This window comes from Neolamprologus multifasciatus, chromosome 17 (genome assembly GCF_963576455.1).
Source record: "Neolamprologus multifasciatus chromosome 17, fNeoMul1.2, whole genome shotgun sequence".
In the NCBI taxonomy this organism is placed as follows: Eukaryota; Metazoa; Chordata; class Actinopteri; order Cichliformes; family Cichlidae; genus Neolamprologus; species Neolamprologus multifasciatus.
The window spans coordinates 28207005-28226266 of NC_140455.1; the positions used below are offsets into that span (position 1 = coordinate 28207005).

The following is a 19262-nucleotide window of genomic DNA, read 5'->3' on the forward strand; positions in this document are numbered from 1 at the left end:
AACACGGGACCACTGTATTGACCTTTAATGAAAGCAGTGTGGTCTTAATGTATTATGTATGCATTTAATCTAGATACTGAGACGTGAGAGGGACAATAAAGGGACATATTAGGTTTCCATAGAAGTCAAATAGTAAACAAATAGTAAACAGTCAGTATGCAGATTTTGTGGAAGCTGTGATGTGTGTTTTGTTTCTGTAATGAGACATAAAAAAACCATTTGAGCATGTTCCATAATTATTATCCACAAATGCTTATAAGTGGCGGATCTAACATATTTACTGGCAACTTTTTTGCTTTAAATGTGGTGGTAGGACAGAACGAGGCTGTTTACAGTATTAATGTTAAACTTTATTTGACATACCCCATTTAAGCAATAGTTCACATCACTACCAAGCAAGAAATAATCTATTTTTCTGATTAAACATTACCACCAAAACTTTTGTCTGTTTATCTTCCATTTTAATTCATCTCATTCACTCTATATTTTTCCCCTGTCTGCTACTCTGCAGTCTGATAACTACTGTGCTAAGCTTAAATAATTGTTACCATAAATTTATTTTACTGCACAAACATAACCATGGCAACGATCTTCTCATCACACTCTGCAAGAGAAGAACCAACATATTCGCAACAGTTTCTTCAAAGAGCAAGGCTATGTTTGCCTGTGTTCCTTTTGCACATCTGTACACAAACACCCCCCGACACACACACACACACACAGGTACAAACACACACAAAAACACCAACGACCAATTAAATAGCACAGCATTAGAGACATTAGAGCAGGTGAATTAAGAGACTATGGTAAACAACATGTACTAACCTGAACTTGGATTTGGAGATCCTAATTCTGGAACACAGAAAACAGAATGGATTATACATACACACATAACACACATATAGACAGGTGCACATGAAAGGGGTGATTTGAGAGGGATAAAGGGGAATAGCTTCCCTTATTATCACAAATGTCTTGGCATATGTTTCTTGATCAACCTCAAACATTCCCCGATACGTAAGCACAACTGCTGATTCTCTCCACAGGATGATCAAAGAACATATCTGCTTTTAAAAAAAAACGACCTGTCCATTTTTATGCACCCACTGGGAACAGATTTTGGGTACAATATAACAAAATGCACTTTGCCGTTATATTTCCTGATTTTCTCTTGAACAAATCACCCCCAAACACACATACAGTGGCATCCAGTCAAAAGAAAGCAAACTGCGAGTTTGAATTTCCTTCAATCAATCCTGGTGTGAAAAAGAAACGTCATTTATTATTGTAACAAAATGTCTGTTGATTGTTCACCACTGTAACGGGAAAAAGTACAACATGGATAACTGAGGACAAGAGATTATGGAAGACATTTTGCGAGAAGAGTCCCCATGGTGGAAAAATCTAATCTAAAAAATAAAACTAAAAAAAAAAAAAGAATCACTCAATTTATGACTTTAAATATTTAATTTGATCACAAATCTGTGGGGATGCTGAATGACCACATTTTTAAAAAGATATGAAAATTTTATGGTCCCCATGAAACTTCTCTTGGATTGTTTTCACTGACTATTCTGATGTTGGTAAAAGCAGATAAATTAACCGACGAGCTCACTGACCGAAGCAATGAAATGTTTTCACTGACTGACTGAACAAAAGACTAAAATGACTGACTGGCTGGATATGGGAGCTGACAGGACACACATCTCTTGTCTTCATGTGTCCGTCTTGATTACGAGACCAGTGGGTGCTAAAGTAGCTTGTACCGTGAGGAACAGCTCCATGCCGATGTGAAGAAGAACTGACATACTCTGAAGTCTTTCCTCCGGAATACAGGGAGGAATACTCCATGTCAAATTTGTTGAAATCTCACAGAGAAAGAATAAGGGGCTATATTTCTAGTCCCGGCAGGGTACACTACATATCATTCTCTGGATATGTGAATTTAAATTAAACGTTATGAATGGTAACACCACGGGCATTACTGATCGCCAAGAAAACAACATAATAAAGCAAATATTATGTCATTTATTTCCTAAATATTCTGACCCGCCTAATCCTCAGCATGTCAGCTAATGCGGTTTGGTTAAAACTGCTGGAGTAGCAGAACTCCTGAGCCTATAAATATAGTTTAAAATATATAAACATAGTCCAAGATTAAAAAAGGAAACCAAATCAGCAAATGATAGTTCAAGCAAGATATAAATGACTTTAGCCACGGCCACTTACATTATGTGGACAAAAGTATTGGGCCACACGTCTTAATCTCTGAATTAAAAGCACCTAGCCATGCAGGTTGCCTTTAAAACATTTGTGAAAGAATGGTTGTTCTAAAGAGATCGCTGAATTCAACCATGGTACCATAACAGAAAGCCACTGTTGCAACAAGTGAGCTTGTAAAATTTTTTTCTTTCTAGATATTTCACAGTGAACTAAAAGTGGTTTTATTGCAAACTGGGAGAATTTAGAAACCGCAGCCATAAAGCGGCAGACCATGCACGAGTGCAGAGGTGTGTAGTGTGCAAAAGTCACCAACACCCTGCTGACTCGACACTTGCAGAATTCCAAACCTCCTCTGGCATTAAAATCAGTACAGATACTGTACACTTGGAGCTTCATGGCATGGATGTCCATAGCCTGTAGTGCCTGGGATGAGGATGTATTGCAATACATCATCTTTATTACACTGACTGGCAACGTGAGTACTTGGAAAAACCGTTACGTAGCCAATAATAATATTTAATTTAAAAAAACATAATCCAGAACTGCATGTCCTCACAGGTTAGTGGTGACTAAAGTGAGGCAACATAGCCAATCAAATAATTGTCTAATTACTAATTTTAGTAAAAGAAACTTACTACTTTATGACAACAAAGAAAAAGAAACTGTGAAAAAGAAAAAAAGTAATTTTGTGAAATGTAATAGAAAATTAGTTTACTTACAAAATTAATTTGTAAGTATCAAATTGCTGGTTTCTTATTTATTTGGCATTTCATTATTCCATGTTTCATTTCTGGTTCCAGCTTAAGCTTCACATATGACATACCCTTTTATTTTTATTATTTTAGCCTGACAGATCACAAATAAACACATACAACATAACAAAGATGAAATAACAGATGGACAGTGAGAGTACAGATAAACAACAGCGTGCCATCCACGTGTGCCAACTAGCCTTATCGCGCCTGCAGTTGAGAGTGAATCAGTTTAAATTTAAGATTAAAGTTTCTGTGTAATGCATTTCTGCTCGTGAGCAACAGTTTTTTATGCAGGTGTGTTTGCATGTGTGTACTGAAATAAGTCCGCTGGGGTCGCGGCCCCTGTGCTGTCTTGTGTCTAAGAAAGAAAGCAACACATTTGTTTGAATAATGTAAAAAATTAAAGCAGAGCGGGAAGCGGGAATGAGTGAGTCAGCTGTTTGTGAGCTCCCACAGGGGCGGAAGAAAGCACTTCAACAGCTAACAGAGAAAAGTGGGTAGAGAGGGAGAGAACGGAAACTCGGAGAGAGATGAAAGAAAAAATAAAGACGGAATACTATTAGATGGAGTTAGGATTTACATAAGATAGATTTGTCTTGCCTTTCAAAATTCATTAGCTCCCAAGCAATGATTGGCTTTGTCCTTGTACCACGTGTAGCAGTTGTGTGCTCTCACTACCCAACTAGATAAACTTAAAAACTGTGTTCAAATTATAAACCTCTAGTTTGCAAACTGATAGCAATAGCACATTTATAATTGTGATATGAGGAAAACAACCGTAAAACGAGATTAAAATCATTTTTTAGCTGGAGCTGCGATCTAGCAACTAGTTTTTGCTCCCTCAATTTGCTTGCTTAGCAACAGTTTGCCGAAAGAAAGTGGAAAAAAGGGCAGTACTACTAATAAACTAGCGAGTTAAAAAAAAAAAAAAAAAAGCTTCCAGGAGCAGCAGCTCTGATTAGTTCCCCTTCAGATTTATCCAACTTTACTCTAACAGAACTTTATCCATGTGGACTATATTGACAGCTTTGTGCTACTGTAGTCTAACAGACTTGTGAGATCAGTAAAGTATACAAGCAATCTGAGGCAATTCTTCCATGCACAATACTGCAGGATGCAATCTGTCCTTAAACCTGACAAAAGATGGGTGAGAAAGCTGAGGAAAAGAGGGAGGAGAAAAGGTGTGTCTGTGAAAGACGGTGAGATACTTACGCCAGCCGGGCACAGCAGGTCTCACCCTCTACGTCTCCCCCGGGGGCGTTGTCTGTGTTGACTGATTCATTCTCGCTGGCTGGCATGCTCACTGAGAGACAGAGATGAGCAGCAGCAGAGAAAGGGAAAAAAATTGACAGATGTGGAGAGAAACAGAAAGAGAGATGAATTAACCAGAAGGAGAAATGGGTCGGACATCATAATTATGCAACGGAAAACACTGTAGAATTTTACAGGTGCAAGACAACACACTTGCAACCAGTGTTCAGGTACCGAGGAGCACTGGACACTTGGTTGGTGTTAAACATTTGATCTTTATCGGAGTTATCTTGCACTAGCATACAAGCTAATTAAAATCACTGTTGAAGTATAGGAATTAAAAAGTCAGCATTATTCAATCCTGCTAATTAAGGCACACGGCTACACACATACCCTAGAGTCAATAAAACCATTCCCAAATTTTGCACTGATTGCCCACACTAATTACACACTAAGTTGCCAGTTAGGGATCCTGGGACACAAACCTTGCAACCTTGTTAGTTTGTGGTGCTAAACCAAAGTAATATAATTCCACAGCTTAATGCCTAAAGCTAAAAAGGTAGCACAGACACAACACTTGAGGAAAAGGTTGACTAATTCTAATTTTGCCAATTGCTGCTGTGGTGAATGAAACTAAGCTGAAGCATTAGCATGCTTATTGACATCGCCACAATTTTTGAAATTAGTCAACCATTTCTGTGCTCGATTTTAAATTTTGGGTATTCAACATTGGGGCTATTTAGAAGGATTTCCATTTTCAAGCTGGGGGATTGCTTTACTTTGAGGGGATTAAAACTTGATCAAATCCATTTGTGATTTCAAGACCCAAAGAGTTGGGGAAAAAAAGATGTCTATCTGTAGTCTATAGATGGTGTGTGGGGAGAGGGTTGGTCTTTAAAAACAATCAAACTATTAAAAAGAAAAAGTACAGTTTTACTCCTCGCCCCAGTGATAATTTTGCAGATTTGCAAACAGGTGGAAAGTTTTTTCTTTGTTTATATAAATCACAAGTACACTGCAAATGTGGCACTTTGTCCTTAGGCAGGAGTAATATAAATTGGCAGGTAAGGATGGAATAGAAGAAAAAATGAAGGAAAATAGAAAGGCAGGATTGGAGGGCGAAAGTAATGGAGGCACTGAGGGAGGTATGGTTAGCGGGAGAGACGGGGAGAAAAGAATGTGGGGATGGCTGCTGGAGAGATTGATATGAAGTGATACATTGGTTTTTATTGCTTCTGTCAGTCTTTGCCTGCTGGCGGGAATGAGCTGCATTCCCCTCACTGTCACCTCAAACACTTATTGTAACACCCTCTGGGCACCAGAGCCAGGTACTGCATATGAATATCAATGCCTCTTTTGTTAAAATAAGATATCTTCAGTAAAACCTACTGGTGCAAATGATCTTACAGCATGAAACCAAATAATATGATCAGCACTTAACCACAACCCTCTCGAAAAACCTGCAAACAAACCCCAATTACAAAAAAAAAAAAAAGATATGAATAATGTTATTCTGACTGGGATTATCTTTTTCATTTACTCATTGATTCTGGGCCAAAAAGTCCAGTTACATGTATTCCTGCATTTTGTTGGTCTTTTGTGCAGATTTGCTACTGAAACTTGAGAAATCCACCAGGCGAGGTCATGAAGTCATGTTTAAAAAATTACTCCAAAGGTTATGTGGTTATGTATCTCTTGGTTATCGCAAGAGATGGCTTGTAAGCCCAATGATGTGTCAAAGTAAGCTACAGCGAGTGAACAGTGCATTAGGTTACTGTACTTTGACACATGGCAGGGATGAACGAGTTTAGTGCTGTAGAGATCACGATGGTCTGTCTCAACTTGAATACCTCTGCCATGAACACGCTGTGTGTTTCTTCACCTCGACACGTGCCACCTGCTGCTATGCTACTTAGTTAAAAGCACTCAGGCCCCTCTGGTCTCTCCTGAGGCTAAAAGCCTTTCAAATATAAAAGCAGCCTGGTGCCTTCCCCTCAATGGAGCGCTGAACTAGTTTAAAGCCTATTGTTAGAGTAAAACCCCAAAGACCTGAGACACAGAGACAGGGAAGGAGATGAAGAAGGAAAAGGAACATATAGTATTGAAAGGAGGGGCAGAGGAGGGAAGACAGGAAGACAGAAAAGTGATAGAACAGAAAGTGTTGGCATGTGTTGGTGAGCTTGAACATGAACTCACGGCGCTATTTCTGGAAAAAAAAAAGCATCCTCCACAACAATTTGTGTTTTTATGACAGCGTCTCGTGTTTGTTTTGGTATTTTTGTCAGCAAACTAAAACAGATTTTCTTTCCAGTCACAAAAATGAAAAATATATTTAATTTAAAATGTCACTCAAACCCCCCAAAAGACACTGAATTCTACTTTGTATCATTGTCTTAATAATGACAACACAAATCTTTTCATGCAGGCTTTTGGTAATTTGATTTTATAAAAATGTTAAATTTCTCATTTCAAAGCTGTTTCTCCACTGTATTTCATTATCGCAGCTAGCAAGGCTAATAGTGATGCAGGAGGGAGGGGGGGGACTTTAGGGAAAGGAATCTGAAAAACCAAGGAGAGGACTCTGACATCACTAACAATAGTAAGAACAGTGTTTTTCATGAGTTGTGTGGTACGAAACCATCACTCCAGTTGTTTTCTGTGATGACATCCTCTTGTTATTTTTTCAGACAAGTCAGGCAGATGCAGATCCTTTCCTACAAAAGTTGTTTCATCTCAGCACAGTAATGTTATTTCTCTCCTTGTATCCCTATTCCCTGGACTTTGAGGTTTTTTTGGGTTTTTTTTTTTACATTTTGGATGTACTTAAGTAATTTAAAGGGCCATGAAACACTGTAAAGATTTTAATGTAATAAAGACATGCAATTTTACCAGCAGCAGGGGTAGTTATCAGGGGGAAAATTCCATGTCTCCACTGTCGGAGGATATTCATATATATGGCCCTCATATTTAATCATCATTCAGTGGTTGGTGCATGAAAAAGGGTAAGGAAGAGAATAAACTACTTTACAGTGTTGAGAGGCAGCTGATCCCCACTCTGGAGGCTGCAGAGAAAGATGCTTACTCCACTGGAGGGGGAGTGGATAAAAAGGGGAGGAAGAGAGGCATCGGAAAGTGGGGAGTATAGGTGAGCAGAGAGGTTGCAATCTGCTTGCATGTCTAGAATCCAGTAAAGCTTTAACTAGTGCTGGACCATGCAGACAGACGCACACGCCTTACGAAGGAAAGCCGCATTTTTCTTCACGGCTCCACGCAGGGACAGAAAATGATGGCTCTTACCTGGGGATAGAGAGCACGGCTCAGCAAGACAGACCAATAAACACGCACATACACACACACACAAACACTAACATGAAGCGTTCACACAAGTATGCTCATATATACCAAAATACGCACAAAGAACTAGGAATTCTTCTGGAAAAATGGCATTCCCTCTTTGCAGTCACACCTCATTTCATTACTGCAGGTACAGAGTACTAACATTACTGGCACAAAATCACTCATGTCTGTTTCTCTCCTGTACCGCTTAATCTTTTAATCTCCACATGCTTGGTAAAGGTACATATTTGAACCCAAATCACAATCTTTTCTCAAATCTAGCCAGGTAGCGAATGAAAACAAACGTAAAAAGGCAGGTTAAAAAGAGATGGTGACTGAGAACAAAGTGTATTGAAAAATTTCTGTTGTTTCGCTCCGCATAGTGAGATGCCACAGAGTAGTAGCCTGAACATCTTTCTTTTTCGTCACATCCTCCACAAACTCTTTAGGAGTCTGGTGTGTTTCCAGGACAGATGGGATTGTATCACTCTACCATTAAGGAGGCATCCTAACCAGAAGCCCTGCAGATCAAAAATAATTACAACTGAAAACATTTTAATGTATACATGCCTAATCCTAAAGTGGATAGACATCGGAGCACAAGTCAAAGAACAGACACATACACGATCCTGACAGTCAGTGGAATGACTGGACCAGGCATGCATACTGGTCTTGTTTCTCAAGTGGGCTAGAAATAATTTTAACACACACAGGAAGGACAACAAAAGAAGAAGACAGAATGTAAGAACAAGATAGCAATGAAAGCATGCAAGACTGGCACTTCTGCTGTGTGCCTTAAACTACCTGCTTCCATAAAAATCTATCCTCCATTCCATGTGTTCCAAATGAATCCCATATCTTCCAGCTCTCTGTACCTCTTGGCTAGCCCTCCGTTGACCTGGCAGGGTGGTGGGTGACCATTCGGCCAATGCTGTCTGTAGCATTTTGGGTGTGCTGTGGTGGATCGGATTCTCCAGTTTCTGGTTGATTGGGAAGGGTATGATTCCTTCATCCAACAAGTGTTACAGGGTTTGGAAGTTTTGAGTTTTGGCAGTTGAGACTCTTGACACAAAGAGTCTATTGTGGTAAACCCGGGAATTTCTTCTTATACTGTCCAGTGAGGCCAAAAGGGAAAGCCTACCAGTAAATGTAGAGATACTAGTGAGCAGTATTTAACTAAAAGCCATTCCCTGCATGTTTTTGTCAGCCAGTCTTTGTTTTAATCAGGATACACTGTCTCGCTGAGGTATAGTTGACTCTGGAACTAAACAAAGCCTGTTACCAAATCAACTGTTTCCTGCCCAAAGGGCCAGGTTGCAAAGGGGGTAGCTGGAGAGATAACCATACCTTCTGTGTATTAGCACCTTTACCACTGTCTATATTGGAAGCAGACAAAAGCAGCATGAACTTCAGAGCAAAATCAACACCTTGATGACTATCAGAGGAGCCCCTGCCCCACAATATACTGAAGGCCAAAGAGTTTGGTTGTCTTCTAGAGACCTCTTAAAATCCATTTCCAAGAAGTTAGGTCCTCTTCCGGGGACACACCAAAAGTGTTTCCAAGCCAACTGAGAGACATAATCTCAGCATGCCTAGCGTGCCCTGGGTCTACCTCTGGGCCTACTCCCATTTGAACATAACTGAAACTGCTCATCTAGAAATTAGAGATGGACCGATCCGATATTACGTATCGGTATCGGTCCGATACTGACCCAAATTACTGGATCGGATATCGGCGAGAAATAAAAAATGTAATCCGATCCATTAAATATCCAAAAAGCACCTCACAAAACTTGCTACGCGGCATAACTCGGCTCATAACCGTAGCACGTAGCAGCAGTGTGCATCACGTGATAGAGCGGCTGTGTGTATTTGTAGCCTTGCTAGCAAACCAGCATTTCATCTATGAGGACGTTTTCCCAGAGAGAAGTAAAGCAAGTGTGTAAGTTCATCTCTGAATGTCTGTAAAGCATTCCCACGTTAAGCTTAACAACCATACCTGGAGCGACAGCCTCTCTCTTTCTCTCTCTCTCTCTCCTGCTGCTTCAATCGTGAAACTGCTTAATGATCAGCTGATCGGCTTTTCTGTCGCGAGTCCGTCTCTCTTCTTAGTTTTTGGCCCACTTCTCACCAGAAAGAGGAAACCAGCGGCTGAACAACAGCAGCACGTTTAAGCTTGATAAGCTGTTGTTAGAATTTATTTAATATTACTTTCTACACCAGGATCTTTTTCTACGTAGCAGACGGCTGGTAATTGTGCAGGGGCGGATCTAGCAAAGTTTAGCCAGGGGGGCCGATAGGGCATGAACAGGGAAAAGGGGGCACAAAGACATACTTTTCTTTCTTATTCTCATTTAAAATGTCTAGTTTTTAATAAATAATTATCTGACTCTTACACCCAAAGTTTTAATCTTGTGTAAAATATATAGAAGTCCATTACTGTATATAGTAACTGTTAAGTCTAATATACCCTAGTAAGCTATAGTACTTTTTCCTTTGGGAAGATACCATCTGTGCAGTCTGCAATTCTGTTGAAGAAAGATGTTGAATCTATTTAATTATTCTTGAAAAATAATTTATTTTTGTGCATTTTCCCCCTGCATCAAATTAAATTTGATTACATCGATTAAGCATCATGAGCTGGAGGGTGGTTCCCTATTTTTTATTTTTTTTTTGCTGGGAGTTTGCAACCCTATTATTTAGGTTGCTTAAAATTTCTTCTAAGTACTCTTTAAAATACCAGAATAGGGAGGATGGAGCAGGTTTAACTTTATTAGATTGATCAGTGTTGCTGAACTATGACATATTTTGGACGCAGTGTATTTTTTACATACAGGTATAACAGAATAGCTTTAGTGTTGTTATTTATTTAAACTTGAGTAAAAACTTATACAAAAAGCAGCAAGATATTAAAAAAACGTTTTGTTGATTAAAAAACACACTATATCGGATTCATATCGGTATCGGCAGATATCCAAATTTATGATATCGGTATCGGTATCGGACATAAAAAAGTGGTATCGTGCCATCTCTACTAGAAATCATCCTAGTAGAACTATATCGCACCATATCAAATGGCTTCTTTCAATATGAAGTGACCAATGTATAGCAGCCAGTGTGGCAAAGGTCCTCTTCCTGTCTCAAAGGCTGAGACCAGACACCTTTCAGAGAGGTCATTTCAGCCACTTGTATATGCAAGCTCATTCTTTCAGTCACTACACTGAGCACTGAGCTGAAGATAGGAATGCAGATCTAAATCAACAGCTCTTTCTTTACCACAGAAGAGTGGCACAGCATTTAGATTACTGTGGATGCTCAACTGAATAATATTAATAATGATTTAATCTATTTTGTTTGTTTGTAAGTTGATTTCTTAAGTTGTGGTTTACAGCAAAAATCCTTCCTCAAGTGAAATGCATATTTACCATGTCACAGTGTAAGATCTATCGAACCATTTTTGCAGTAGCAGCTAAAAGCAAGCAACATTTATAACACTGGCGCCACTGTAAAATGGACAGTAGAGCATCATTCCCACAGCATCAAATGCTGCTGGGTTTTTTTTTCAGTGCCAGCACACCTCACAGATAATCAGCTGTCCTTTGGTACCTGTGCTATGGAGCACTGGGTCTGTCACATAATGTTTGCGAAGGACCTCATATCACTGCATTTAAACACGCTGGGCAAATACAACATTTTTCAAGGTGTAGCATTAAATCGCAAATTCCAATCTTTTGTTAAACCTAAACCTAAAGTCAAAAGCAGGTTTAAAGGAGGAAAAACAAGACTGAAAACCAGGAGGCTATGATCTCCTGGTTAACAAACCTGTGATTTATTTCACCACAACAACTCAAACGTCCTAATGTGGACATCTTTCACCGCTCTGTGTTTATTGTAGGACACATTTTTGCGTATCAATCTCAGACAAGGAGAATCGGACAAAACGGCAGTATTTGACATCCCTGGATGAGAATGCATTGCAAGATAAATTGAAAATTTCTGTTTTATTACTCCACACAGCGGGAAGCCACAGAGCAGTAGCCTGCACATCTTGGTCACATCCTCTACAAATCTTTAGGGGATCGGTGCATTTCCAGGATAGATGCAATATACTGTATCACTGCACCATCAAGAAGGCATCCCAAACAGAAGCCATGTAGACCAAAAGTAATTACAACCACTTTTGGTGTACACATGCCCTATCACAACCAGAATTACATGGAAGCACACGTCAACGCCACAGAGGATACACAAACACCATCCTGACAGTCAGGAGAATGACTGGATCAGACATGCATACTGGTCTTGCTTCTCAGGTGGGCTGGAGACACTCCTAACACAAACAGCAAGGACAACAAAACACGATGACAGCATGCAAGAACAAGATGGTAGACAGCAACAGCACGGACGACATGCATACAGACTATGCCCTTGAGATGACAGAAAACACACATATTTTACATATATTATACTTGACATCATCAACTTCTCATATTCATAATATTGAATATGATGTTAGTGCAGTCCTGTTGCACTGCAAGCCTAATCTTCTTTGGGAGCCTCATGTTAGAACATCATGAGACAGCAGGGTTGTCCAGCGATGACGCTGATTTAACCTGAATAAGAACAGCAAGTCTAGTGAATATCGAGGGAATTTATAGGCAGTCCATGGGGTGTCATGTGACTTCTGCACACCCTGCTCAGGACTATCTACAGCAGTAATGCACGTGAAGCGAACCTCTGCTGCTGCTGTGTGCCACATGTGATAAAAGGCAACTTCAGACAATCCCCTAACCTGATTTTCTAGATATTGTCTGGAGTCCGTGTACACTCTGTAGTCCTTACACTGTCTGAACATCTACTTTTCCCTTTTCATCTATTCTACTCTCTGAGTCTCCTATTGCTTCTTAGGACACACATTTAGGTGAGCTGTGCATGCATGAGCTGATGCAAAATGTCCTGGGCAGCAGGGACAAACTGCCCTCGTTCATCTTCCCACAAGAGGATCCATCCATCGGGGAGAGGGGAGGCAGAGTAATAGACAGAGCAAGTGACTTGATTTTTCACCTTCACAAACAGAGAGCGATGATTGATCTTTCTTATAGAGAACTTTGCATCATATATATTAATCATTTTGTTGAATCATCTACCTCTAATGGCCTAATTTATACTGTTTAGAAGATGTCACAGGCTTAATCTTGCAACTAAGTGATCCACAGAGATTGCATGGTAGATTTATTTGAGGAAAATATGTATATGTGTGTATGTTTACTGTATAGCAAACACTTACAGGCTCTGGTTTACAGCCATATTTGGTTTGTTCAGACACTGCAAAATATATCACTGATGCAGAATTTGCAAAACTTAGAGCAGAAAAAAAATATCATAATATTTTGATGTGACATTTTCAAAATTGGCCACATACTGTATTTGTTTGTTTGTTAATGGGCCAAAACACTATCTAAGAGACTGCTGATGTGTGTTTGCCAGACTGATTGGCCCAGGGGAGCACAGTGGTAACAGGTGAAAACAAGCAGATTTGTTACGGATTAGCCACGGGGGTGTTGTGCCTCATTTTCATGTAAATTGGGTCATTGCTCATTTGACCATGTTAATTTCTTGATATCCCCTGAAAGATTAGATCATCATTAGATTTTCTCTTTCTTTCTTTTTTCCCTTGGCAGTCATCAGTGTTTTCTCCGAATGAACCACAGTGATTTTCAGGAGATGAGCGTGGCTGTGCGCAGAATGTAAGCAGAATGCACGCTCTGTCTCTTCGTGGTTAGTCCTCATTATTCATTCATCCACTACCAGTGTGAGCAAGCTTAGCTCCAAGCCTTTATAAAATACTTCACAGTCCATACTGTTTATACTAAGGGTGCATGTCCAGGAATACAACAGACATGCATTTTGTCAAATCACTGCCTCTCTTTCTTATTGTCCCTCTTTCAAGGTCTAACTTCTGAGCTCCAACCTCCAGGTTAAAGAGGCCAGTGTCTACTTTCCCTCCCAAGGAAATATAGTGCATTCCTGAGGAGACATGAGCCATGTGTGCCTGCATCTCTCCGGAGGTGTTTGTATAGAGAGACAAGGTGTTAATTTGTGTGTGTAAATTTCTGTCAAAACACAAGTAAACAAATTCCTTAGGGTGTACCTACAGTGCGTATGTGTGTTCCTATGTTAATTTTGCATAGCTGCAGTAGTGTGTGTTTGTTGTGTGTCACAGTGTGGGCCCAGAGGCTATTAGCTGCAGTCTGACACATTCCACTAATATCTAAACAGGTTTTAATCCTCAGGATGATTCTCAGCCAAAGCAAGCAGATAATATTAATATCTTCTCGGTCTGTCAGTCACTCTGCCCATACGTCAGTTGTTCATTTAATGACTGTGCCATAACAGTGTGAAGGAGACTCACTACTTATAGACGGAGCAATAAATGTAGTGCAAACACATCCACATCTATCCTGACAAACTTGCGATGCATCTTGGAGGAAATCATTCCAGCTAGCCTTTGCCAAAGTCTCACCATATCCTGACACAGCTAATCCTAACCACCAAACAATAATTCAGTCACACATGCATACAGCGTCATCTTCACGGAGAACCATTCTTCCTTCTGTCAAAAAAAACGCACACTCACGATTTCTGGGTTTCTCATCGTCCATGCCCTCCTCTTCATTCTCTGGGTCAATGTCTTCAGCTTGAGTGATCCAGTCTAAATAGCCCTGTATTCACACACAAACAAGGGAAATACTGATGGGTAAACAGAAAGATCAAACTTCACATCTGTTTGGAATCATAAGAATGAAATGTTTTAGAATATGTATCATGTGTCTCAATCTTCGTGTGCCCTATTTTTTTACACTTTTCCATGAGGTAAGAGGAGTGCTTGTGTTGTTTTGTAACTTAGGTAACTTCGAAGTAAAGTTTGCTCTGCTTTCCCTGCTCACTGTTACTGAAGGGTTACAGGTTACTGAACACTGACAGTACAATGAACCTAAGTCTTTGGTAAAGACTGTAACAGCTTTTCTGGCATGGACACATGCACACACACACACACACCAAACTACCTTGAGGTCTTCCTCCAGTTGCTGTTTTTCTCTGAGTTTCTGGAAGTCACCGCGCGCCTTGGCCTTCTCTCTCTCCTTGGAAAACTCTCTGGGAGGAGGGGAGCAGAAGAGAAGGAGCGGGGCAGAGAATTGATGGGAAAGAGAGAGCAAACAGAGAGAAAGACAGGAAAGAGAATCTGAAAATCTTGACTAAGGTTTTGGCAAAATCATCATCAAAAGTGATCAAGTTAAAAGAAAAGGATACTTCGGAAAGAAGAAGAGGGAAAACCCTGCCAGAGAGAAGAAAAGTTAAGTAACGAAAGAAAAGTTTTGCCACGGAGAAACGGTGTTAGTATGCAAATGCAGCTTTTGGTTTCCTAGAATATAGATCTTTATACCTTATTAATAATTATTTCCATATCAACCACTCAAATAATGAAATACCATTCAAGCCAGCTGGGGTTCCATGAAAGTTGATGACGACTGATTCCATGTGATTCACATAGACAAAAGGAAGAACCAAATAAAAGAGTGAAAGGAAGTGATGCAGCAGGAGCCCTATTCATTTAGGCTGTTGCACTGTTGATGAAGTGTACCACCTTTTCTCAGCAGGGAACAGGTGATGATTTCTGGCTGATGCATGCTCAGCTAATATGATAAAAAGCTACAGTGAAAAGTCTGCCGATTGTAAAAACTTACTAAATATTAAAGTTCAAGACTTAATTTATCTGTACTGGACTCCCAGGTGGATCCAGGCCAGCTGGGAAATGGGATTCCTGTGGTGTTTTCTGGGTCTACCCCAGGTTGCAATGTGCTTGGTAGAACCCCGGAGGGAGGCACAAAGAGGGCGCCCTCACCAGCTGCACAGCCTCAGCTGTTGTCAAATAGTTGGAGAGGTGGCTCTGCACTAAAGTCATCCTGCATCGCTGAGCTCCGAACCTTTTGCCCGCCAACTCATTCTTTCAGTTACTACTCAGAGACATTGATTACAGAAAAAAGTTATAGGTTTGTACCTCACCTGGATTTCGGAGGTTTTGTGCACAAAGAACACGTGCAGAAAAAATAATTTAAGACAATTAAAACCAACGTGACCAGCGAGTGTGAAATATCATATCATTATGATGAAATTCAGTGAAATTGCTTCCAGGTGACAGGAGGGAAGAAAGAATTGAGGAAGACTTGATTAAACGGTGCACTTGGGGAAGGTCAAAGACAGGTTAGAACCAAAGATCCAGTCTGAACAAAGGAAATTCATTCAGATAAGAGCTGACAGGACCTGGGAGACTTGGGAATTTTTGCAGTTAAAACGTGAACAAATTCATATTTAAAGGCCTGCTGGAAAATAAACACAGCAAATGCCTCCTTGTCGTGAATATTTTACATAGAAGTAAACTTCCCTATGTTAGTTTTGAACATACAAGTGGGACTCTTTTTGAAGCTCAGGTTTAAGCGTTATCTCAATATTCCTAATCAGATTTCAAGCAATTAGCACAAAGGTTTTAAGAGAGGTTGTGTAGGCTGTTAGTGTTTCACTGCTCTCCAGAGATCAAGAACTGATGAAACTCTTGGTATTGTTATTGACTTTTTTTTTGGTCATGTCTATTGGCTGGGCAGAATTCAAGTGTGTTTGAGGATATCTGTGTGAAATTTAGGGGAATGATGGAACTTCAAATTGAACTGCAGACTCCACACTCAAACCCACAACAGCAGATCAATGAGCATTAGGACAAACAGCTATTGTCCCACTTGTCAGAACATTAGCAGGAGATCCAATCCTATTGATCTGGGCTTGTGCAGTTCAGTGCGCATATCCTGTATGTGTGTGTGCGAGTGTGGCCTTGAGTGCTAAATCCTTAGGCTCCACGCTCATTTTCCAATTCTCCACTGTCTCACCTTTCTGTCCACAGTCATCTTTTAATTCTCCTTTCTCTACCTATTCATTCTCTTTCGGTCGAGCCACTTTCTCCATCCTCTCTGTTTACGTATTACATCAAATCCAGACAAACACAGTCACACCCTATGCCTATGTCTCTACATCCGTCATTCTCCTTCTTCCTGTTTAGCCATTAGTTATTATGCCAATCTGAGACCTACACACACCATGGAGTAACCAGTTGGTAAAAGGTCAGGCTGTGTAGTGAGCTGACAGCATCATTAGTCAGAAGTCAGACAAAGAGTCGGACAACCAAACCCCCCAAGCTGTTTGGTACAGATAGACCTCTATTATTTTCCCTACAATGCTGCTGCCACCTCTCCTGAGGGTATCAAGTCAGATTCAGGTCAGTCAGTCAGGGGTGAGACATCTGACTCTAAAACCTGTTCCCTGGCAGAGCTGATCTTGGAACTGAGAAATTTAAGATGTTTTTAGATGGCAATTGATATACTTCTGTTACTGCTGAATTCAGATACATTTTCGTACATGTTTTTGTGTATTAACTGCTGGTCTATAAACAGCTTTAATCACAAGGGTTCTTAGTTTACATATTAATTCCTTTAAAAAAACAAAATGAGATGGTAGTTTTTCCACCTTGCATCAGTGCTGAAAACAAAGCACTTCATGACAGCACTAGTGCTATTTTACAGAAACAGCAGTGGAGCCTTGTAGTAAGAGAAACAATACCCAGAAGGTTTCAGTGGTCTTCGAGCCAGATGCTCAAGTATGATTTCACTACAGTCAGCTACAGTGATAAGAAAAAAAATCTATGTGCAGTCAGCAATGCTCAGTTGGAAGAGTCACAAAGCCTCAGAGACACGGTCTTGTAAAGCAACCAAATGGGACTATATAGAAACACCTTCTTGTACATGCTTTGTACTCATTAAATATAAACGCCGGCAACAGCAAGAGGCAGGAAGGAGAAGGAAGTGAAGAGATCCCTCGAGCAAAAGACCAGAAGCAAAATTCTCCAAGAGCAGCAAAAAGGCAAGAAAGAAAAATTAGTTTCAAACGACCTTTGACCCTGCCCTTACCCGCTTAATACCCCCAGAACCAAGTTTAGCACAAAGAAGGATCCGATGATGATTAAGGTGACAAAATAGACCCAGGGCCACGTGTAACCTACAGCATCATTCACCTAGGAGGCATCAGGATAGGGGGCAAAGGGAGGAGATAGAAGGATGGAAGATGGGAAGTAGATGGATGGTAAAAGAGGAAAAAGTAAGACAAGAAGACAGGGGATTGATGGAAAAGGCAGGGAGTGGTAGGATGATGGGGACAGGAGAAAGGAGAAGGGGGGATAAGTGAATGAGTTAGATCCTTGGTGAAAGTTCCCAACAGATGGAACCGTTTACCTCTGCTTGTTCCCTGCTGGGATTATGGTGCATTGATATTATTTGTTAGTCACTTAGTGTGCCACATGGCAAAGTATTTGGGCAATATGAATTTGAGAAATGATAAAGAGATGCATCGGTGGATTCAGTGGGTCTTTTAAAACAGTGAAACCTATAGGAGGCTGTGAGTCTCACGTGACAAACAAAATAAATGAATTAATGTATTCCTGCAAGAAAAAAAAGAAGTCAGAAGTTTAATAATCACATAGGTGATTCTACTTCCACTGTAATTCTTCTTTTTCATCCTTAATCACTGGAGAAATAAGAGTGTAGTTAGACAAATGAAGAGACTGTGCACCAAGACTCCCATGGACTGGAAATAGACATCAAGTCAAAACCATTCTCTGCCAATTTATTGACAATTATTTTTTTAACATTATCATCATTATTATTACCATCACGTGTGATCTGCAAACAATGTTTTTTACGGATGCTTAAAAAAATGCTTTTCACTACTCAGCGCAGCCTGCTGTTCCATAATTTCCATATTTAATGCCACATTTCCTCCAGACTCCACTCTGTCCTTATTGTGTTTTCCCTGTTGTGCAAGTTTTTTTAATATTCCACCTCCACGGCTGACCTGAGGGGTGAATTATTTATACCCCAGTGTGCCCCTGTAGACCGGGAGGCGCTTGTACTGAAACAGTGTGACTTGGCAGAGTGGGGTAAAACAGCACCCAGCGAGCCTGCTCGAGCAGTATTTGTTGAAACAAAACACACAGCGCAGCACATGCCTTTAAACAAATATAAACACTCTGTGTGTGCGCGCACAAATGTAAAAAAAAAAAAAAAAGAAAGATAAATGCTAACTTGCAAGAGACAAACGTGCATGTAAGCTAAAAAACATGTAGGAACACAGCAGTGTTCATTTTAAGTTGAAATGTGTTAAGTTTTGGATATTTGTGTGTATGTGTCTACCTGTTCAGCACAGACAGGTGGGCAAACTGCCATGAACACGACAGATAGACGTGGGGTCACTCGCAGCTTTTTCTGAGTGCTTTTGTGTATTTCTTTCAGGCTTGTGCCAAAGGATTGATTGAGTGAAAGAGAAAGGGAAGAGAGCGAAAGATTTTGCTCAGTTCAGTGATCATCATTTTATCTTTCCTCAACAACAGAGGACTACGGTTGTCTAGCTCTACTTTTTCTGGTGGAATGATGAGGTGAGACTGCGGTCAGCACACGGCTCTTATTTGCATCTAATTTATTATTTTACTGGGTCTGTATGTATGTATGTGTTAAAACATGTGGCTTAATGACAACAAAAAGAGAAATAATAAGAAAAAACTTGGACTTTATATTGCATTACGGGAGTCTTGTAACATCG

General features: G+C 40.2%; 1 protein-coding gene across 3 annotated transcripts in view; it reads right to left on the reverse strand.

The window, feature by feature from the left end:
- cacna1c (calcium channel, voltage-dependent, L type, alpha 1C subunit) overlaps positions 1-19262 on the reverse strand; it is a 222779-nt gene that overhangs the window by 46668 nt on the left and 156849 nt on the right. For 2 of the 3 annotated variants that reach the window (XM_085137899.1, XM_085137901.1), the window contains exons 9-12: positions 14633-14720; positions 14203-14287; positions 4191-4281; positions 826-852 (exon numbers count right to left, since the gene is read on the reverse strand). In XM_085137899.1, the coding sequence (XP_084994025.1) occupies positions 826-852; positions 4191-4281; positions 14203-14287; positions 14633-14720 (291 nt within the window). Of the gene's footprint in view, positions 1-825; positions 853-4190; positions 4282-7457; positions 7527-14202; positions 14288-14632; positions 14721-19262 lie in introns of all 3 variants that reach the window. The other variant, XM_085137898.1, reaches the window with a different exon arrangement.